This window comes from Aquarana catesbeiana, linkage group LG03 (assembly GCF_042186555.1).
Source record: "Aquarana catesbeiana isolate 2022-GZ linkage group LG03, ASM4218655v1, whole genome shotgun sequence".
NCBI lineage: Eukaryota > Metazoa > Chordata > Amphibia > Anura > Ranidae > Aquarana > Aquarana catesbeiana.
Genome location: NC_133326.1, coordinates 227,834,879 through 227,858,664, shown reverse-complemented (window position 1 = coordinate 227,858,664; position 23,786 = coordinate 227,834,879). Strand labels below are relative to the sequence as shown.

Sequence of the window (23,786 nt, the reverse complement as noted above, 5' to 3'; positions counted from 1 at the left end):
TGCTTCATGCACCATTGACACCAGAAGAAAAGCAGCGCCGCCGCATGAATAATCTCTGACTCTACTGCGGAGGAGCCAGTTATTACGCCAACATGTGTCCCAACAAGACTCGTAAGTGTGACTCTCCTCCTCTTGATCCTTGTGCCTTGACTCTAGCAAGATCGACTCACATTGCTGTTCCTGTCTCCCTACAGCTTCCAGAAGGGGTACTCCAGGTCCAGGCCATAATTGATTCAGGCGCCTGTAGCTGCTTCATCGATCATGCCTTCGTCCTGCAACACAAAATTCCTCTGCGATCTAAGCAATATAAGCTGTCCATAAGACTAGCTGATGGGTCCAACATCAAATCTGGGCCCATCGTTCAAGAAATTCAACCCTTGCCCGCTGACATCTCACCTAACCGCCAAGAACTGTTGTGCCTAGACGTTACATCCTCACCACTTTTTCCGATCATTCTGGGAATGCCATGGTTGCAAGCACAAAACCCACAGATAGATTGGACAACCGGCAAGGTGGTTTTCCAGTCCTCCTATTGCCTCCATAATGGTCTCCAGACCCTCCACCACACAGCCCCAGTTGTCGGCTGTCTAAAACTAGCATCCGAATCCCAAGATCTTGTTCCATCTGTGTACCATGATTTCCTGGATGTCTTCGATAAACAGAAAGCAGACAGACACTCTTCCTCCCCACCGGGCCTACGATTGCCCGATTGAACTTTTACCAGGGGCAGAAATTCCATTTGGCAGAATTTTCCCCCTCTCAGAACCTGAACTCTTGGTCCTGAAAGACTATGTCAATGAGAACCTCAAGAAGGGGTTCATCCGACACTACTTCTCCAGCCGGGGCAGGAATATTCTTTGTTGAAAAGAAAGACCACTCACTCCGTCCATGTGTGGATCACAGAGAATTAAAATCGGATTACTGTTAAAAATCGCTACCCCCTGCCTCAAATTCCAGAACTGCTCCAGAGACTCTGATCTGCAAGGATATTCACAAAGTTGGATTTACGAGATACTTACAACCTGATCAGAAAGGGTGATGAGTGGAAAACGGCCTTCCGGACTCGGTTTGGCCACTTTGAGTACCTCGTTATGCCCTCCGGGTTATGCAACGCCCCGGCAACCTTCCAGCATTTTGTAAATAATATCTTCAGAGACTTCCTAGGCCTATTCATGATCGTTTACCTAGACGACATTCTGATTTTCTCGGTCTCTCTAGAATTACATCGTGACCATGTGAAACAAATCCTTCTTAGGTTTAAGACAAAATGGACTCTATGCCAAGGCCGAGAAATGTGAATTCGAATGGCAGACCATTCACTTTCTCGGACTGGTAATCTCTACAGGAGGTATGGCAATGGATCCCCAAAAGGTCGCAGCCATAATGTCCTGGCCACCTCCCGTTGAAAGAAAGGGGTACAACGGGTTCATCGGTTTCTCCAATTTTTACAGGAAATTTATTAAAAACTTCTCTGGTATCATCATGCCCATCACTCAACTCACCAAAAAACAGAACCGCTTTCAATGGACAGAGGTAGCTCAAGCTGCTTTTGACAAATTAAAAGGACTGTTCACCTTTGCCCTGGTACTAAAGGACCCTGACCCCGCTCTTCCATACATACTAGAAGTAGATGCCTCAGAGAGCACTGTAGGGGCCATCCTGTCCCAGCACCAAGGACCTAAAGCTCTAATGCACCCTGTGGCCATTTTCTCAAAGAAGTTAGGGCCTTCGGAAAGGAACTACGATGTGGGAGACCGGGAACTGTTGGCAATCAAATCGGCACTGGAAGAGTTGCGGTAGCTCTTGGAGGGAGCAACACACCCAATACTGATCTTCACAGATCACAAAAATTTCAAGTAACCCAGGACTGCCAAACGCCTCAGACCCAGACAAGCAAGATGGTCTCTTTTTTTCACGCTTCAGTTTCCACATAACCTACCGGCCTGGATTCAAAAATGTGAAACCAGACACGCTATCGCGTATGTTCACGGAAGTCGATGTTCCACCCCGAACGGATACCATCTTACAGGCTGGAAATTTTCTACTTACACAAGCCGATTTAATGTCACAGATTCGTCAAGCATCCAGGGGAATCTCTCTGCCTCCAGATACGAACCTTCAAGAAAACAATGGGCTCTATTGGCAGGGGAATAAAGTTTTCGTACCACAGAATCTGCGCACTACTATCCTACAAGTGTGCCATGACTACCCGTTGGCTGGCCATTTCGGGGTGATACAAGACCATGGATTTGATCCAGAGACATTTTTGGTGGCCCAGCTTAGCAAGGGATTGCAGGAAATATATTGGCTCGTGCTCAATCTGTCTCAGGAACAAAAACAGCAAAAACAAAGCATGGGGATTATTAAGACCACTACCCATTCCTAAAAGACCCTGGGATAAAATCGCGATGGATTTTATTGTAGAGCTCCCTCCATCAGAAGGGTTTTCATCCATCTTTGTAGTGGTGGATCGCCTCTCCAGGATGTCACATTTTGTCCCTATGAAAGGGACCCCATCAGCAACAGAAACTGCTACAGTTTTCATTAAAGAAGTTGTCAGACTGCATGGAATTCCTAGTGACATTGTCTCAGACCGTGGAGTGCAGTTCACTTCAAGATTTTGGAAAGCACTATGTGAAGCACTGGGCATCAAACTCAATTTGTCTTCGGCTTACCATCCCCAGTCCAACGGACAGACTGAGCGTACCAATCAAACGCTAGAACAATACCTGCGCTGCTTTACCTCCTTTACCAAAGAAGATTGGGCCTCACTATTGCCCTTGACGGAATTCGCATTTAATAATTCTGCCCATGCAGCTACCAACCAATCTCCCTTCTTCTCAAAATATGAGTTTCATCCCTCTTTCTTGCCAACATTGATTCCGGATTCTCCTTTGCCAGCTGTTCAGGACAGACTAAATTTCCTTGCTTCCAATAACCAGGTGCTGAGAGAGACGATTTTCAAGACACAGGAGGTAAATAAAATGTTCTTTGACAGAAAGAGGAGGGGGGAACTGGATTTGAAAGTTGGTGACCATGTGTGGCTTTCAACAATAAATCTGAAATTGGCCTGTCCATTCAGGAAATTGGGACCTAAATATCTGGGACCTTTCCCGGTCAAGAGAAAAATTAACCCAGTGGCGTATGAACTTGAACTCCCCGACTCATTTAAGATCCAACCCTGTGTTTCATACCTCCTTGTTGAAACCTGACGTAGTTAATCCCTTTCCAGGTCGTGAACTGGGTCCCCTAGAGGCTATAATGGTGGATGAAGAGGAGGAGTTCGAAATCGAGACCATTGTAGATTGCAGGAGAAGGCAAGGACAGAATCAATATCTAATTAAATGGAAAGGTTTTGGTCCAGAAGAAAATTCCTGGGAACCAGAGGCAAACCTCCATGCCCCAAGACTTATACAAGCCTTTCATTGCTCTCATCCGGAAAGAAGGGCCCAGATGGGCATCCGGAGGCTGCCTGTAAGGAGGGGGCAATGTCAGAGAACTATCACAAATGCGCGTTCCCATGCGCCAGTCAGACGCTCGGCAAGAACGAGTGAGCCCCGAGCCAGGCACGCACATTAGCGCACTCTTACGAACGAGTGCACGTCAGTGCGGGCACGTTCGCGCGCCAACGAATCACGGCGCAAGGCGCCCTATTTAAAGGATCAGCATAATAGTGTCAGTGCTGGATTGTCTCAGCTCGTTCCTGTATCCTTGCTGCTGCTGTTGATTGAACCTTGATCCTGAACCCCTGGCTTTCCTGACGACTTTTGGATTACCCCTGCATCTCTGCCTGTCTCTGCTTCCTGTACTGAACCCAGCGTGAACTTCTGACTACGGCTCTGTCTGCTGATCCTGTACTTTTCTGCCAGTTTGTTGCCAACCACCGCCAGTCCTTGACTACGAACCCGCATGCCGATTGTGTACCTTTCTACCAGCACGTTGCCAACTCCTGCCTGTCCCCGACCCTGCAAGTATTCCTGCTGGACTTTTCCTGAACCAATCCAGGATCGGCATCCCACCTGCTCCACTAAGGCTCCGGTGTTCCTGATCCTGCCAGCAGGCACCTGTACCCTTCCACTGCCCTAGCAGCCCTGTCTCAACCTCCGGGGGTGCTAGGATCGGAACAGTGCAAGAGGCCACCCTCGTCATTTCAGACTCTGCTGAAAGGTATGTGACAACAGCAAAACATTTCAGCAGCTACAAGCACACAGCACAGGCATGGTCATTGGCAGTCTGGCACAGCAAAATAAACAAAAACTCGAGGGTAATGCTTATTTCTACAATAAGAATTAGTTTGTCAGTTTGTTATTTCAACAGTTCTAATTCTCAGACACATTCAAAGAATAAAAGTGCACAGTCTACAATAATTCCATTAGTATGTGGATTATAACAGGCACCACCACTTTTTATCAACTCTCTCTCAGCATTCGCAATGACAATAGAGGTAAAGATCACACAAAAAAAAAAAAAAAAAAGACTACTAGGGGCAGGACCCAGACATAAGGCAGGCCTTTTTGACAATTACTTATCTATGTTTTTTTTTCATTAGTGTGATATTTACCTCTATTGTCAATGCTAAGAGGAGTTGAGAAAAAGTGGTGGATGTTGTTGTAGCCTGCGCATTTTTCCTATGAATTTAAATTGACAATTACAACTTGTTTAAAAATAGGATTTTTAAAACAGCTTACCTGTAAAATCCTTTTCTTGGAGTACATCATAGGACACAGAGCCTCAAGTAATTACTTGGTGGGTTATGGGCCTACCTTCAGGTGTTGACACTGGTATAATCAATACAGGAAGTTGACTCCCCTATATAACCCCTCCTCCTTCCAGGAGTCCTCAGTTTTTGTAGCCAAGCAATATACTCTCACCCCATAAAACAGAGAGGCGGGAGTCTGTGTCCTATGATGTACTCCAAGAAAAAGTATTTTACAGGTAAGCTGTTTTAAAAATCCTATTTTCTTTATCGTACATCATAGAACACAGAGCCTCAAGTAATTACTTTGTGGGATGTCCCATAGCAATGCTACTTGAGGGGAGGGAGAGACAACCCGTAGGGCACCCCCAGACCTTGAGGAATTATACTGCTGCCTGCAGCACACTGCGCCCAAAGGCGATATCCTCATTCCATCTTACATCTACTTGATAAAACTTTGTAAATGCATGGACCGAAGACCAAGTCGCAGCCTTGCAGATCTGAGACATGGAGGCCTGGTGACGCACTGCCCAAGAAGCACCAAGGGCTCTGGTAGAGTCCACCTTAACTTGAAAAGGGGGAATCTTTCCCTTTAGATCATAAGTTTGAATTATAACCTGCTGAATCCACTTAGCCACAGTGGATTTTGACGCTGCCTGTCCATTTTTAGGACCCTCTGGCAGAATAAATAAGACAGTCTTACGAATCTGAGAAGTTTTCTTTAAATAGATCTTCATTGCTCTCACCACATCAAGACAATGTAGTGACTTTTCTTCTTTGGAACATGGTTTTGGAAAAAACGATGGCAGGACAATATCTTCATTCAGATGAAAGCCTGAAACCACTTTTGGCAAAAAGCCTGGCCGAGGGCGTAACACCACTCTGTCCTCATGAATAATCAAATATGGCTCTTTACAGGAAAGAGCAGCCAATTTGAAAACCCTCCTTGCTGAGGATATAGCAACCAAAAATATCAGCTTCCTAGTCAGAAGGACTAAGGGAACATGCTGTAATGGTTCGAATGGCGGTTTTTGTAACACTGACAAAACTAAATTCAAGTCCCAAGGGCTTAAGGGTGATTTAACTGGTGGATTAATCCGCATCACTCCTCGCATGAAACCTCGGACTAAAGAATGCGTAGCAAGTGGTCTTTGAAATAAAATTGATAAGGCTGAGACTTGGCCCTTAATAGTACTCAGGGCCAACTTCATCTCTACGCCTACTTGTAGAAAGGCAAGAATTCTGCCTATAATATATCTCCGAGGGTGCCAACCCTTGGATTCACACCAGGAAACATAAGCTTTCCAGACTCTAATATATAGCTCTAGAAGCTGGCTTCCTAGCATTAAAGTAGAAATAACTGCCCTGGAAAGCCCACGTCTTTTCAGAATGTGGGTCTCAATAGCCAGGCCGTTAAATTTAGCATTCGTAAAGTAGGATGGAATATCGGCTCCTGTGAGAGCAGGTCTGGCCTTAGTGGAAGGGACCACAGATCCTCCACTGCCATCTTTACGACCTCTGCATACCATGACCTTCTGGGCCATGCTGGTGCTGCCAGAATTACCGGTTTTCTTTCCAGCTTGACCCTGCAAAGAAGTCAAGGCAGCAACTGAATAGGGGGAAATGCATAGATCAGTAAAAGCTGATCCCACAGTATAATCAACGCATCTGTTCTGCATGCGAATGGATCCTTTGTTGTGGACACAAAGTTGACTAATTTTGTTGAACTGGATGCTAGAAGATCTACATCCGGAGTCCCCCATCCTTGACAAACAGCCCAAAACATGTCGGGGTGAATACACCATTCCCCTGGGAATAATCTGCTGGCAGCACATGTAGTGCGCGTGCCAATTCTCTATTCCCGGAGTGAAGACTGCCAATGGGCACGGAATATTTCTTTCTGCCCAAGTTAGAATATGGTTCACTTCTCTTTGCACAGAGATTCTTGGTGCCCCTTTTGGTGATTGATATAGGCCACAGCCGTGGCATTGACGGATTGGATCCTGTCGGGACAATCCCTTAACCTGGAAGTCCAGGCTTTTAGAGCCTGGCGTTCACTAGTGAAGGAGCCACTCCTCACAGGTTAACTACTCTGACGGCCAGCGTAGCCATGGGAGGCTTCCTGAAAGACGTGGGACCTCGTCCTCACGTTGGCTCCTTGTGACCTTGGACAAGCCACAGGTTCCTTCCCCTGCGCAGGGGCCTCTAGGCAGCGGTGACGGCCTCCACCGTCGGACTCTAGGGCATGATTTCCAAGAAATACTGTTCAGATCTGTGCGACTTCAAGGTAGTCCCTGCACTACTTCGGTACCACTTTGATGCGACTTGAGGTCCATAAACCTCTAGAATACACAGGCATTGTTTCCTGTCGCATCAAAATCGCGCCCCGATGTATTCTCCGCGGCAAAAGATCACGGTAAAATCACGCAACTTTGGGGTTGCAATAGTGGAAACTTAGCCTAAGAGGAGAAAATATTCAGCCCCTGTATACATGATTGAAGATGCGTTTTTCCTCCGCCCTGCAGGGCCTAGAAGGAAAATTAGCGACTTTAATCGCATCCGCTATCCAAGGATGGGAAGCGTGTTAGATCCCCACCCCCACCTGAGATCCCTTATCAAGGGAACAGTGGGTAGAGGATGAAGGATTACCCTCAGGTAATCGGGAAGAAAGGCAAACCAAGTACTCCTCTGCAGAGGAGACAACTAGAGTTGAACTTTTTTTCAGCCTCGCAATCTGAGAAATTGCTGGTACAAACCTCTTACAGAGATGATTTGTGCCTCTTTCAAGCTACCTCTAGTAGAGTCAGCTGATCTGTTTTTTCTTAGGTTCCTTGGAACCTTCACTGCCCTTTTCATGCGTTTCCTGTACATGTACAGAGCCACGCAGAAATTCAACAGATCCATTCTAGATCTAAAAGAATCTAAATCAGTTCCTCAAGATTTGCTCCTTTTCTATGGAGTCGATCAAATCAGTAGTTTCTATCCTGCAAGGAGGAAAACTTCTAGCGCCTATCGGCATCAGGGATGCATATCTACATGTCCATATATTTCCCGCTCACCAAAGGTTTCTGCGGTTCGAAGTAGAACAGCAGCATTTCAGTTTATAGCCTTGCTCTTCGGGCTAGCTACAACACCTCGAGTGTTCACAAAGGTGCTAGCCCCACCTGTAGCCAGGTCAAGGGCACAGGGCTTAACCACTTGCCGACCGCCTAACGTATATATACGTCGGCAGAATGGCACGGGCAGGCAGAATCACGTACCTGTACGTGATCTGCCTCCCGCGGGCGGGGGGTCCGATCGGACCCCCCCCCGGTGCCATCGGCGGTCGGCATCTGACTGGGAGCGTCGGGAGGCGAGGGGGAGACCATCCGATCGTGGCCCCCCCCTCGCGATCGCTCCCAGCCAATGGGAATCCTCCTCTGCCTGTGTGTAGTTTCACACAGGCAGAGGATGTGATGTCATCTCTCCTCGGTCTGGCAGTTTCCGTCCAGCGCCGAGGAGAGAAGACATGTAAGTCCACACAACACAAACACACACAGTAGAACATGCCAGGCATACTTTACACCCCCGATCCCCCCCCCGATCGCCCCCCGATCACCCCCCCCCCCCCCCCCCGTCACAAACTGACATTAGCAGTATTTTTTTTTTTTTTTTTTCTGATTACTGCATAGTGTCAGTTTGTGACAGTTACAGTGTTAGGGCAGTGAATATTACCCCCCTTTAGGTCTAGGATACCCCCCTAACCCCCCCTAATAAAGTTTTAACCCCTTGATCACCCCCTGTCACCAGTGTCACTAAGCGATCCTTTTTCTGATCGCTGTATTAGTGTCGCTGGTGACGCTAGTTAGAGACGTAAATATTTAGGTTCGCCGTCAGCGTTTTATAGCGACATGGACCCCCATATACTATCTAATAAAGGTTTTAACCCCTTGATTGCCCCCTAGTTAACCCTTTCACCACTGATCACCGTATAACTGTTACGGGTGACGCTGGTTAGTTCGTTTATTTTTTATAGTGTCAGGGCACCCGCCGTTTATTACCGAATAAAGGTTTAGCCCCCCGATCGCCTGGCGGTGATATGCGTCGCCCCAGGCAGCGTCAGATTAGCGCCAGTACCGCTAACACCCACGCACGCAGCATACGCCTCCCTTAGTGGTATAGTATCTGTACGGATCAATATCTGATCCAATCAGATCTATACTAGCGTCCCCAGCAGTTTAGGGTTCCCGAAAACGCAGTGTTAGCGGGATCAGCCCAGATACCCGCTAGCACCTGCGTTTTGCCCCTCTGCCCGGCCCACCCAAGTGCAGTATCGATCGATCACTGTCACTTACAAAACACTAAACGCATAACTGCAGCGTTCGCATAGTCAGGCCTGATCCCTGCGATCGCTAACAGTTTTTTTGGTAGCGTTTTGGTGAACTGGCAAGCACCAGCCCCAGGCAGCGTCAGATTAGCGCCAGTACCGCTAACACCCACGCACGCACCGTACACCTCCCTTAGTGGTATAGTATCTGATCGGATCAATATCTGATCCGATCAGATCTATACTAGCGTCCCCAGCAGTTTAGGGTTCCCACAAACGCAGTGTTAGCGGGATCAGCCCAGATACCTGCTAGCACCTGCGTTTTGCCCCTCCGCCCGGCCCGGCCCAGCCCAGCCCACCCAAGTGCAGTATCGATCGATCACTGACACTTACAAAACACTAAACGCATAACTGCAGCGTTCGCAGAGTCAGGCCTGATTCCTGCGATCGCTAACAGTTTTTCTGGTAGCGTTTTGGTGAACTGGCAAGCACCAGCCCCAGGCAGCGTCAGGTTAGCGCCAGTACCGCTAACACCCACGCACGCAGCATACGCCTCCCTTAGTGGTATAGTATCTGATCGGATCAATATCTGATCCGATCAGATCTATACTAGCGTCCCCAGCAGTTTAGGGTTCCCACAAACGCAGTGTTAGCTGGATCAGCCCAGATACCTGCTAGCACCTGCGTTTTGCCCCTCCGCCCGGCCCAGCCCAGCCCACCCAAGTGCAGTATCGATCGATCACTGACACTTACAAAACACTAAACGCATAACTGCAGCATTCGCAGAGTCAGGCCTGATCCTTGCGATCGCTAACAGTTTTTTTGGTAGCGTTTTGGTGAACTGGCAAGCACCAGCGGCCTAGTACACCCCGGTCGTAGTCAAACCAGCACTGCAGTAACACTTGGTGACGTGGCGAGTCCCATAAGTGCAGTTCAAGCTGGTGAGGTGGCAAGCACAAGTAGTGTCCCGCTGCCACCAAAAAGACAAACACAGGCCCGTCGTGCCCATAGTGCCCTTCCTGCTGCATTCGCCAATCCTAATTGGGAACCCACCAATTCTGCAGCGCCCGTACTTCCCCCATTCACATCCCCAACCAAATGCAGTCGGCTGCATGAGAGGCATTTTCTTTATGTCCTCCCGAGTACCCCTACCCAACGAACCCCCCCAAAAAAGATGTTGTGTCTGCAGCAAGCGCGGATATAGACGTGACACCCACTATTATTGTCCCTCCTGTCCTGACAATCCTGGTCTTTGCATTGGTGAATATTTTGAACGCTACCATGCACTAGTTGAGTATTAGCGTAGGGTACAGCATTGCACAGACTAGGACACACTTTCACAGGGTCTCCCAAGATGCCATCGCATTTTGAGAGACCCGAACCTGGAACCGGTTACAGTTATAAAAGTTAGTTACAAAAAAAAAGTGTAAAAAAAAAAAAAAAAAAAAAAAAAAACACATACAAAAATATAAAATAAAAAAAAAATAGTTGTCGTTTTATTGTTCTTTCTCTCTCTATTCTCTCTCTCTATTGTTCTGTTCTTTTTTACTGTATTCTATTCTGCAATGTTTTATTGTTATTATGTTTTATCATGTTTGCTTTTCAGGTATGCAATTTTTTATACTTTACCGTTTACTGTGCTTTATTGTTAACCATTTTTTTGTCTTCAGGTACGCCATTCACGACTTTGAGTGGTTATACCAGAATGATGCCTGCAGGTTTAGGTATCATCTTGGTATCATTCTTTTCAGCCAGCGGTCGGCTTTCATGTAAAAGCAATCCTAGCGGCTAATTAGCCTCTAGACTGCTTTTACAAGCAGTGGGAGGGAATGCCCCTCCCCCCCCCCCCCAACGTCTTCCGTGTTTTTCTCTGGCTCTCTTGTCTCAACAGGGAACCTGAAAATGCAGCCGGTGATTCAGCCAGCTGACCATAGAGCTGATCAGAGACCAGAGTGGCTCCAAACATCTCTATGGCCTAAGAAACCGGAAGCTACGAGCATTTTATGACTTAGATTTCGCCGGATGTAAACAGCGCCATTGGGAAATTGGGAAAGCATTTTATCACACCGATCTTGGTGTGGTCAGATGCTTTCAGGGCAGAGGAGAAATCTAGGGTCTAATAGACCCCAATTTTTGCAAAAAAGAGTACCTGTCACTACCTATTGCTATGATAGGGGATATTTACATTCCCTGAGATAACAATAAAAATGATTAAAAAAAAAAAAAAAAATGAAAGGAACAGTTTAAAAATAAGATAAAAAAATAATAATAATAAAGAAAAAAAAAAAAAAAAAAAGCACCCCTGTCCCCCCTGCTCTCGCGCTAAGGCGAACGCAAGCGTCGGTCTGGCGTCAAATGTAAACAGCAATTGCACCATGCATGTGAGGTATCGCCGCGAAGGTCAGATCGAGGGCAGTAATTTTAGCAGTAGACCTCCTCTGTAAATCTATAGTGGTAACCTGTAAAGGCTTTTAAAGGCTTTTAAAAATGTATTTAGTTTGTCGCCACTGCACGTTTGTGCGCAATTTTAAAGCATGTCATGTTTGGTATCCATGTACTCGGCCTAAGATCATCTTTTTTATTTCATCAAACATTTGGGCAATATAGTGTGTTTTAGTGCATTAAAATGTAAAAAAGTGTGTTTTTTCCCCAAAAAATGCGTTTGAAAAATCGCTGCGCAAATACTGTGTGAAAAAAAAAAATGAAACACCCACCATTTTAATCTGTAGGGCATTTGCTTTAAAAAAAATATATAATGTTTGGGGGTTCAAAGTAATTTTCTTGCAAAAAAAAATTATTTTTTTATGTAAACAATAAGTGTCAGAAAGGGCTTTGTCTTCAAGTGGTTAGAAGTGTGGGTGATGTGTGACATAAGCTTCTAGATGTTGTGCATAAAATGCCAGGACAGTTCAAAAACCCCCCAAATGACCCCATTTTGGAAAGTAGACACCCCAAGCTATTTGCTGAGAGTCATGTTGAGTCCATGGAATAATTTATATTGTGACACAAGTTGCGGGAAAGAGACAATTTTTTATTTTTTTTATTTTTTTTTGCACAAAGTTGTCACTAAATGATATATTGCTCAAACATGCCATGGGAATATGTGAAATTACACCCCAAAATACATTCTGCTGCTTCTCCTGAGTATGGGGATACCACATGTGTGGGACTTTTTGGGAGCCTAGCCGCGTACGGGACCCCGAAAACCAAGCACCGCCTTCAGGCTTTCTAAGGCCGTAAATTTTTGATTTCACTCTTCACTGCCTATCACAGTTTCGGAGGCCATGGAATGCCCAGGTGGCAAAAAAAACCCCCAAATGACCCCATTTTGGAAAGTAGACACCCCAAGCTATTTGATGAGAGGTATAGTGAGTATTTTGCAGACCTCACTTTTTGTCACAAAGTTTTGAAAATTGAAAAAAAAAATTTTTTTTTCTCGTCTTTCTTTATTTTCAAAAACAAATGAGAGCTGCAAAATACTCACCATGCCTCTCAGCAAATAGCTTGGGGTGTCTACTTTCCAAAATGGGGTCATTTGGGGGGGGGTTTGTGCCACCTGGGCATTCCATGGCCTCCGAAACTGTGATAGGCAGTGAGGAGTAAAATCAAAAATGTACGCCCTTAGAAATCCTGAAGGCAGTGATTGGTTTTCGGGGTCCCGTACGCGGCTAGGCTCCCAAAAAGTCCCACACATGTGGTATCCCCATACTCAGGAGAAGCAGCTAAATGTATTTTGGGGTGCAATTCCACATATGCCCATGGCCTGTGTGAGCAATATATCATTTAGTGACAACTTTGTGCAAAAAAAAAAAAAAAAAAAAAAAATTTGTCACTTTCCCGCAACTTGTGTCAAAATATAAAACATTCCATGGACTCAACATGCCTCAAAGCAAATAGCTTGGGGTGTCTACTTTCCAAAATGGGGTCATTTGGGGGGGTTTTATGTCATCTGGGCATTTTATGGCCTTCAAAACTGTGATAGGTAGTGAGGAGTAAAATCAAAAATGTACGCCCTTAGAAATCCTGAAGGCAGTGATTGGTTTTCGGGGCCCCGTACGCGGCTAGGCTCCCAAAAAGTCCCACACATGTGGTATCCCCATACTCAGGAGAAGCAGCTAAATGTATTTTGGGGTGCAATTCCACATATGCCCATGGCCTGTGTGAGCAATATATCATTTAGTGACAACTTTTTGTAATTTTTTTTTTTTTGTCATTGTTCAATCACTTGGGACAAAAAAAATGAATATTCAATGGGCTCAACATGCCTCTCAGCAAATTCCTTGGGGTGTCTACTTTCCAAAATGGGGTCATTTGTGGGGGTTTTGTACTGCCCTGCCATTTTAGCACCTCAAGAAACGACATAGGCAGTCATAAATTAAAGGCTGTGTAAATTCCAGAAAATGTACCCTAGTTTGTAGACGCTATAACTTTTGCGCAAACCAATAAATATACACTTATTGACATTTTTTTTACCAAAGACATGTGGCCGAATACATTTTGGCCTAAATGTATGACTAAAATTGAGTTTATTGGATTTTTTTTAGAACAAAAAGTAGAAAATATCATTTTTTTTCAAAATTTTCGGTCTTTTTCCGTGTATAGCGCAAAAAATAAAAACGGCAGAGGTGATCAAATACTATCAAAAGAAAGCTCTATTTGTGGGAAGAAAAGGACGCAAATTTCGTTTGGGTACAGCATTGCATGACCGCGCAATTAGCAGTTAAAGCGACGCAGTGCCGAATTGTAAAAAGTGCTCTGGTCAGGAAGGGGGTAAAACCTTCCGGGGCTGAAGTGGTTAAACTGTCTTGGCATACCTAGACGATCTATTGCTAATAGACCAATCGCTGTTCGGAGTAAGGTGTATGCATTACAACCAAGTTACCTGGAAAGGTCTGGGTTGCATTCTCAACCTAGTAAAGTCTCTATTAAAATCGCTAAAAAAGGGCTGCAGTATTTGGGTCTGATCATAGATACAGCCCAGAAAAAGGGTCTTCTTGCCCAGAAAACAAAAAAACAAAAAACAAAACACCACTCTATAAAAGAGTTGGTGCGAATGGTCAGGTCAAAAGGAGGTCCCTCCATTCACCTTTGCATGAGGTTGTTAGAAAGGATGGTGGCTTCATTCGAAGCAGTTCCCTTTGCCCAGTTCCATTCGAGACTGTTGCAAAACAGTATTCTATTTGCTTGGAACAAAACGATCCAAGCTTTGGACTTGCCAATGTGGCTGTCCCCAAGGGTGTCCCAAAGCCTCAATTGGTGGTTACTAAAGAATGTCCTAAAGGGTAAATACTTCAAACCACTTTTCTGGAAAGTGGTAATGACAGAAGACAACTGTCCAAGGACAGTATTCAAGAACCGAAAGAGCCTTGCCCATCAACATCCTAGAGATTCGGGCAGATTCCAAGGTTCCAAGGAACCTAAGAAAAAACAGATCAGCTGACTCTACTAGAGGTAGCTTGAAAGAGGCACAAATCATCTCTGTAAGAGGTTTGTACCAGCAATTTCTCAGATTGCGAGGCTGAAAAAAAGTTCAACTCTAGTTGTCTCCTCTGCAGAGGAGTACTTGGTTTGCCTTTCTTCCCGATTACCTGAGGGTAATCCTTCATCCTCTACCCACTGTTCCCTTGATAAGGGATCTCAGGTGGGGGTGGGGATCTAACACGCTTCCCATCCTTGGATAGCGGATGCGATTAAAGTCGCTAATTTTCCTTCTAGGCCCTGCAGGGCGGAGGAAAAACGCATCTTCAATCATGTATACAGGGGCTGAATATTTTCTCCTCTTAGGCTAAGTTTCCACTATTGCAACCTCAAAGTTGCGTGATTTTACCGTGATCTTTTGCCGCGGAGAATACATCGGGGCGCGATTTTGATGCGACAGGAAACAATGCCTGTGTATTCTAGAGGTTTATGGACCTCAAGTCGCATCAAAGTGGTACCGAAGTAGTGCAGGGACTACCTTGAAGTCGCACAGATCTGAACAGTATTTCTTGGAAATCATGCCCTAGAGTCCGACGGTGGAGGCCGTCACCGCTGCCTAGAGGCCCCTGCGCAGGGGAAGGAACCTGTGGCTTGTCCAAGGTCACAAGGAGCCAACGTGAGGACGAGGTCCCACGTCTTTCAGGAAGCCTCCCATGGCTACGCTGGCCGTCAGAGTAGTTAACCTGTGAGGAGTGGCTCCTTCACTAGTGAACGCCATGTGGATCTGAACCCATGTCTGTCAGGAAGTCTCCCATAGCTGCACTGGCCGTCAGAGTACCTAACCTGTGAGCTGTTGTGGCTTCACTTTAAATAAAAAGGACATTTAAACCTTCTACTGGACAAAAGAGCTTTACTGCTAGAAATCATTATAATGTATTTCACCAAACCTTCCCCAATGAAAAGGGAAACTAGTCAGACAACCTTTTTTTTTCAAGATGCTTCGGCTGACCAACCCTTTTAACCACAGGGTCCTAAGCATGTGTTTTAGCACAAGCGCAAGGCGAGACGCCTGGTGGATAGGGTATTTTATGGCATCTATGGCGAAACATAGCTCCATTGGTAACAAAAAAATTCCAACTCCTTATCTGTTGGATGCTTAAGCAATTATGCATCTTGATGCTGGAAATCGCAGCGTCTACTGCTGGTACTTTCCAACCTTTGTGAATTTTTCCTCCATGATAGAGAACTGAGAAACTCTTTGGAGGGAAAAAATGCTTTTCCAGATGATTCCATTCAGCATAAATAAGCGCTGTAAAAGGTTTTTTTTTTTTTTTTAAAAAACCAAAAGGGACCTGGACTTTCAGCTTACTCTGTTAGGAGTAGAATAAAAAGTGGAATTAACCATCTCTGTAAGAGTTTGTACCATCAATCTGTCAGATTGTGAGGTTGCATAAGGTTCATCAACTGTTGTTTCCTCCGCAGAGGAAAATTTGGCTTGCTTTTCCCTGTGATCACATGAGGATAACACCTCACCCTGTGCCCACTGTTCCCTTGGAAAAAGGGGTTTGAGGTGGGGGAGGGGGATCTAGCATGCTTCCTATCCTCTTGGATGGAGAATGCGATTAAAACCGCTAATCTTCCTTCTAAGCCCAACAGGGCAGAGGAGAATGCCAAAAAAGCGGTTTGCAGGACTTTTTTCACCGTCCTGCCTGCGCACCGCTTCAGTGTGAAAGCCCTCGGGCTTTCACACTGAACAAACAGCGGAGGCTATTTAGGGGCGGTTTGCAGGCGGTATTTTTAGCGCAATACCGCCTGCAAACTGACCCAGTGTGAAAGGGATCTAAGATCCCTCAGAAGAGGAACACCATCTGTTCAAGAACTCCCTCCCCTCTGGCTGCAGGGACCACACCCGCTGCTATAGCCAGACACAGAGCTGCTGAAAAAGCATTGTACTAGGTAAATGTAATATACTCCCTCTAGAAGAGACATTTAGACATTTTAAGGCAGTGTGTGTGTGTATGTATATGTGTATATATATATATATATATATATATATATATATATATATATATATATATACACACACACACATATATATACATATATATACACACACACACATACATACACACACTCACACATATATACACACACATTTTTTGGAGAAAAAAAAAGGCATAGGTGGACTTTTTACAGTTCCTAGGCGTCTCCCCTTACCTTATCCTCGCTGCAGGATACTGCTGATTTAACAGACAGATCCAACTTTCACCCATCACGGCGGGCAGCGTAGTTAAACCTTCAAAGACTGGGGCCCTTTTTAATAGGGGTTCCGCTCCTTTGGACCTGTATACCACCCATCAGGAACAACTTTAGGTAATATGAAAAACCAAAAAGTCCTGGTTCCTAGGGTCCAGCTTTCAAAGAGAAGCTTAAAGGCAAAACCTTGTTCTTCAATGCGAGGCCCAGGTACCATCCTATGGCCTCAGTGGCAAGGATGGATCCGGTTGTGGAGGTTTTTTAAATCCAGCATGGATCCCTCCCTGGAGCTCCTCAGAGCACATCTAAACTTGTGACCAACAACTTATGCTGGCCATACACTATACAGAAAATCGGCCGAAAAATCGTTCGTATGGACACTTCGTTCGTTTTTCGGCAAGTTAGTGGGTACAAATCGATAATCGTTTGTGACGTTTTTGTGGAAAAAAAACGAACGGCATGTTTGGAAAATTTCTGCCGAACGTACAATAAATTGCAAGGTTAATGTGTTTCCCGTCCGAACTGCCTGCACTAGGTATATGTAAAAAAACGAACACAAAATTATTTATTCATGTCCACTGAACAGATTATCGGTCATTATATGATGGCACGATCGTTTGCGGTCACGGTCGAACGTTCGTTTTTCGAAAATGGGTTCGGCCGATTTTCTGTATAGTGTATGGCCAGCATAAGACACTGGTGAAAAAACTGACTCCTCCTGAAGGAGGAGGGGTTATATAGGGGAGTCAACTTCCTGTATTGGTTATACCAGTGTCAACACCTGAAGGTAGGCCCATAACCCACCAAGTAATTACTTGAGGCCCTGTGTCCTATGATGTACGATAAAGAAATATTAATTCTTCCGATCGCAATAAGCACAACCCACACGTATTAGATAGGCTTCTTATGTTAGAAAAAGATACCTGGCGAATAAGACACTATTTGTTTCGATTAATTTTAAGGAAAGAATTTTGTGCCAACATGACCCTTGCTCTATTCCGCCAGCCTCTAGAGAGGTCACCTGTAACACTGAATACCCCACTCTTTGTGTGGAGCAATGTGGATTTTCTTACGGCATGCGCCTCTGCTTTTTTTTTTTTTTTTAAGCAGTTCCTGAATATTCTCATCCGCCACATCAACAAGGGTTTCACAGAGAGTAGAGTTGACAAAACATGCGAGAACACATCAGTTGGATCCAAGAATGAAGCAAAACGCTGGTTTACCTTCCCTTTCATCTTCTGTGCAATTGTTGTGGCAAGGTCTTGGTAGCTAGTGTTCAGTTTAAAGTCCTCAAGGTGACTGAGAAGATCCAAGAGGGCAGGGACAGCCAGGGACATGGAGTCACTCTGGAGGGTTTTGGTATGTTCCTCAAAAGGCAGCAGTAGGTCATGCAATGATATGAGCTTTTGCCATTCATTCTAATGCTGCACAGTGCTCTGGACAGTGGTCTGATGAGGCCTGTAATGCTGCACAGTGCTCTGGATGGTGGTCTGAGGGGGCCTGTAATGCAGCACAGTGGTCTGAGGAGGCCTGTAATGCTCCACAGTGCCCCGGACGGTCGTATGAGAAGGCCTGTAATGCTGCAGTGTTGTGGATGGTAGTCCAACTCTGAAAGGCCTGTAATGCTGCACAGTGCTTTATGGTGATCTCAGATCTGAAGGGAGGCCTGTAAATCACAGTGATCTGGATGCCGGTGGTCAGTTGAGGTCTGTAATGCACACAGTGCTCTGGATGAACAGTGGTCACTCTGAGGGGAGGCCTTTAATGCACAGTGCTCTGGATGCCGGAAGTCAGGGGAGACCTGTAAAGCTGCACCTGTTACTTTTTAGGGAAGCATGCAACTTAAAATGTGGTTTTCTGTTGGACTTTGGAAGCATCTTAGCTTTTGTGTTCAAAACAGATGAAGTATAACTAAAGGCAAAACATTTATGTTTTTGATTTACAGTGGTGGTGGTGGGGGGGGGGGGGGGGGCAGTTCACCACTGCATTGCAGTGGTGTGCACTAAAAATAAATAAAATTTAAAAAGAAATAAGGTTACAGCATGCAGTTCTCAGTGTAACGAAAATGACCACAGATTGCACTGCAGGCCCCATAAAAAAAAATTTCACATTGTGACATTTAAAAAGTAAACGGTGTGATGCAAGCCTTAGTGTGCATGTGCCCTAAAAGAAATAGAAAGCACTCCAACAAAGATTTAATGAGGTCATACTTCAGAAAACATTGCAAAAAACTAAAAGTGAAGAAAATATAATCCACCGTTTCTGGGCCACAATGGACCTTACTATCAAGGGGTCACAAAAACATAAAACACCAATTTAGATATAGGAGCATCCTAAATTAGAAAATTCAGAGGAACCTGTATAAACCCAATTTCCTAACAAATCTGCACAAACAAAGAACTGGGTAACAAAAAATTGTGCCACAGCCTTGTGAATAACCTCTGATAAAATTTCAGTTCCTTTGGGACCCAGCTTCAGGATGCCAAGCAGAATCCCAATTCATTAGCAGTATGCGTTTGGGAAATAAGAAGTGGACAATGGTGTGCGCTTCACTAACTGAAAGTCTTCAATACATTCTACCCTTTCCCTTGACCTGCCCACAAATGAAAAGCTTCCATTTATCTATTTATTTGCCATGGGGACCAGGGCCGTTTGCAGAAATGTCAATCCTGGGCATCGTGGGGCAGGGTGTAATCGGTGCACAACATTATTAAACAGAACCAATAGTAAAGAAGAACTTAAAATGATTGTAAAGATTTTTTTTTTTTTTTAAGCCACTTCAATACAGGGCACTTTTATCCCCCTTCCTGCCCAGACAATTTTTCAGCTTACAGCACTGTCGCAGTTTGCATGACAATTGCGCGGTCATGCAACACTGTACCCATATGACATTTTTATAATTTTTTTCCACACAGAGCCTACTTTTGGTGGTATTTAATCACCACTGGGTTTTTTATTTCTGCTAAACGAAAAGACTGAAAATTGGGGGGGGGGGGGGGGGGACACGTTTTTATTAGTTTGTAATACAATTTTGCAAATAATCTTTCTTCATAAACTTAGGCCAAAAATTATTCTGCTACATTTCTTTGGTGAAAACAACAAAAATCAGTGCATATTATTCGACGCCTCGTTCTAAGGTGAGTATTTCATAATGAGCTAATATGTAGGAAAGTTATCAAACTTTCACAAACTATGATATATAGGACAATACAAATATCCCCCAAATGACCCCTTTTTGGAAAAGTAGACAGTCCAATGTATTAGTAAAAGGCATGGCAAGTTTTTTGAAGTTATAAACACATCAGTGTACAGGCACGTACAATACTAAAGCAGAGTTATGGTGCAATACACTCCATAATATAAATTGTGCAGATGGTAATAACTAGAACTTAAGAATTAAATAGAGCTCATTAACCACTTCAGCCCCAGAAGATTTTACCCCCTTCCTGACCAGAGCACTTTTTCGGCACTGCGTCGCTTTAACTGACAATTGCGCGGTCGTGCAACGTTGTACCCAAATAAAATTGACATCCTTTTTTCCCCACAAATAGAACTTTCTTTTGGTGGTATTTGATCATCTCTGTGGTTATTTTTTTGCCTTATAAACAAAAAAAAGCGACAATTTTGAAGGACAAAAAAAAAAAAAACACACATTTTGTACTTTTTGCTATAATAAATATCCCTAGAATATAAAAGAAAAAATTGTGAGCTGTGTTCAGTAAAGAGAAAAAGGACCGCTACCCAAGGAAATTTGACAAAAATGGTGGCTACCTATAAGTGGAAGGGGTTATATAGGGGCAACATTTTTGCTAGTGTCCAATCACCTAAATGCAGCTGCAATATATCCCAGTCATAATAATTCAAAGAAGCTTGTGTCCTGTATTGTATGATCATGTGAAAAAAAAAGTTTGGACTTAGATCTACTTTGAATTGCGCTATTTATACTTGAGATGACAATAGTTATTTGTGCCATGATGTATTTTCACAGCAATGCATCAATTTTACTTCAGCTTTCTTCCCAAATGTCCACTCTAATTACTTCCTGACAGACACAACATTTTAACTGGACTACTTTACATCCTACAGAGACTAGAATTGAAAACATTCCACTGAGAAGTTTGCATCTTTACCGCTAAATCATTGTTCTTCTTAGCCACATCAGCTGGTAAGTTTCCAGATTTGTTTTTTATTGTTTTATCAGCACCCAGTTCCAGTAGCTTTAAAACCGTGTTTTTGCGTCCATCATGAGCAGCCCACGTCAGTGCCTGCATTGCAAATGAAAAAAGGTAATTAATGACACTGTACAGAAATCAGCAGTAAACCTGTGAAGAAAAAAATAAAAAATAAAAAAAAACACACGATCTAAAGCTATGAAAACTAACTCAATGTAAAGGTAACTTGATAGCTTTTTGCACTTGGTTACTATTAGGCCATGTATAGGGAACCTAAAAAATTTGAAAACAGATGTCTAGATACCAGTAAATATGCAGGAATTTAATACTTGCCAGTTATTGAATATTTACTTTACTTCAATTACCCTTCTTTTAACCACTTCCTCCCGGCCTATAGCAGAATGACGGCCGGGAAGTGGTTCTGTTATCCTGACTGTGCGTCATATGACGTCCAGCAGGAAAACATACCGGCGCACGCCCATCGCAAGTGTGGCGTGTCAGTCTGACACCCCGCATCTATGATTATAAGAAGCCTCTGTCAGAGGCTTCTTACCATGTGATCAGCTGTGACCAATCACAGCGTGAACCAGGAAGTGCAGTTTACCGGCATTCCTTGGTTCGCACTGACAGGGAGGCTCTCTGTTCCTGTCGGGGGGGGGGGGGGTCTGTGCTGATAATTAGCACATTGATTATCAGCACAGCCCCCTCAGATGTGCAAAAAAGGCTACCAATCAGTGCCCAGCATTCCCCCAATAAAAAAGCCTTCAAGTGCCCACCACAGTGCCAGAGTCCACCACAGTGCCAATCAGAGCCCAGCACCTGTCAGTAACACATCAGTTCCAATCAGTACCACCTATCAGTGCAAATAATTGCCGCCTGTCAGTGCCCATCAGTGCTGCATATCAGTGCCGCCTATTGGTGCCCATCAGTGCTGCATATCAGTGCCTCCTCATCAGTGCTGCCTCATTAGTGCAAAAACTAAGCAACTTTTTTTTTTTTTTTCAAAAATGTTGGCCTTTTTTAGTTTATCAAAAAATAAAAACCGTAGAGGTGATCAAATACCACCAAAAGAAAGCTCTATTTGTGGGAAGAAAATGATAAAAATTGTGTTTGGGTACAGTGTTACATGACCGCACAATTGTCATTCAAAGTGTGACAGTGCTGAAAACTGAAAATTGTCCTGGGCAGGAAGGGGCGGAAGTGCCTGGTATTGAAGTGGTTAACCACTTGACGACCGCCTCACGCCGATGTACGTCGGCAAAGTGGCACGGACAGGCAAAATCACGTACAGGGTACGTGATTTGCCTTCCGCGGGTGGGGGGTCCGATCGGACCCCCCCCCGGTGCCCGAGGCGGTCGTCTTTTGTCCAGCGGCGATCGGTGATGAGGGGGAGACCATCCGTTCGTGGCCCCCCCCTCGCGATCGCCGCCGGCCAATGAAAACACTCCTTTGCTGCTGTATGCTAAACAGCAGCAAAGGAAGTGATGTCATCTCCCCTCGGGTCGGTATTTTCCGTTCCGGCCCGAGGAGAGAAGACATCTATGTGAGTGCACAACACACACACACACAGTAGAACATGCCAGGCACACAAAACACTCCGATCCCCCCCCCGATCGCCCCCCGATCCCCCCCCAATCACCCCCCCCCCCCCCGTCACAAACTGACACCAGCAGTTTTTTTTTTTTTTTTTTTTTTTTTTTTCTGATTACTGCATAGTGTCAGTTTGTGACAGTTACAGTGTTGGGACAGTTAGTATTACCCCCCTTTAGGTCTAGGGTACCCCCCTAACCCCCCCTAATAAAGTTTTAACCCCTTGATCACCCCGTCACCAGTGTTGCTAAGCGATCATTTTTCTGATCGCTGTATTAGTGTCGCTGGTGACGCTAGTTAGTGAGGTAAATATTTAGGTTCGCCGTCAGCGTTTTATAGAGACAGGGACCCCCATATACTACCGAATAAATGTTTTAACCCCTTGATTGCCCCCTAGTTAACCCTTTCACCACTGATCACCGTATAACCGTTACGGATGACGCTGGTTATTTCGTTTATTTTTTATCGTGTCAGGGCACCCGCCGTTTATTACCAAATAAAGGTTTAGCCCCCTGATCGCCCGGCGGTGATATGCGTCGCCCCAGGCAGCGTCAGATTAGCGCCAGTACCGCTAACACCCACGCATGCAGCATACGCCTCCCTTAGTGGTATAGTATCTGTACGGATCAATATCTGATCCGATCAGATCTATACTAGCGTCCCCAGCAGTTTAGGGTTCCCAAAAACGCAGTGTTAGCGGGATCAGCCCAGATACCTGCTAGCACCTGCGTTTTGTGCCTCCGCCCAGCCCACCTAAGTGCAGTATCGATCGATCGCTGTCACTTACAAAACACTAAACGCATAACTGCAGCGTTCACAGAGTCAGGCCTGATCCCTGCGATCGCTAACAGTTTTTTTGGTAGCATTTTGGTGAACTGGCAAGCACCAGCCCCAGGCGTCAGGTTAGCGCCAGTACCGCTAACACCCACGCACGCAGCATACGCCTCCCTTAGTGGTATAGTATCTGAACGGATCAATATCTGATCCGATCAGATCTATACTAGCGTCCCCAGCAGTTTAGGGTTCCCAAAAACGCAGTGTTAGCGGAATCAGCCCAGATACCTGCTAGCACCTGCGTTTTGCCCCTCCGCCCGGCCCAGCCCAGCCCACCCAAGTGCAGTATCGATCGATCACTGACACTTACAAAACACTAAACGCATAACTGCAGCGTTCGCAGAGTCAGGCCTGATCCCTGCGATCGCTAACAGTTTTTTTTGTAGCGTTTTGGTGAACTGGCAAGCACCAGCCCCAGGCAGCGTCAGATTAGCGCCAGTACCGCTAACACCCACGCACGCACCGTACACCTCCCTTAGTGGTATAGTATCTGATCGCATCAATATCTGATCCG

At 45.1% G+C, this 23,786-nt stretch overlaps 1 protein-coding gene across 1 annotated transcript in view; it reads right to left on the bottom strand.

Annotated features, from left to right (window-relative positions):
• ASZ1 (ankyrin repeat, SAM and basic leucine zipper domain containing 1) overlaps positions 1–23,786 on the bottom strand; it is a 450,104-nt gene that overhangs the window by 265,820 nt on the left and 160,498 nt on the right. The window contains exon 6 of the mRNA XM_073619829.1: positions 20,807–20,941. Coding sequence (XP_073475930.1) covers positions 20,807–20,941 — 135 coding nt within the window. The remainder of the gene's footprint in view (positions 1–20,806; positions 20,942–23,786) is intronic.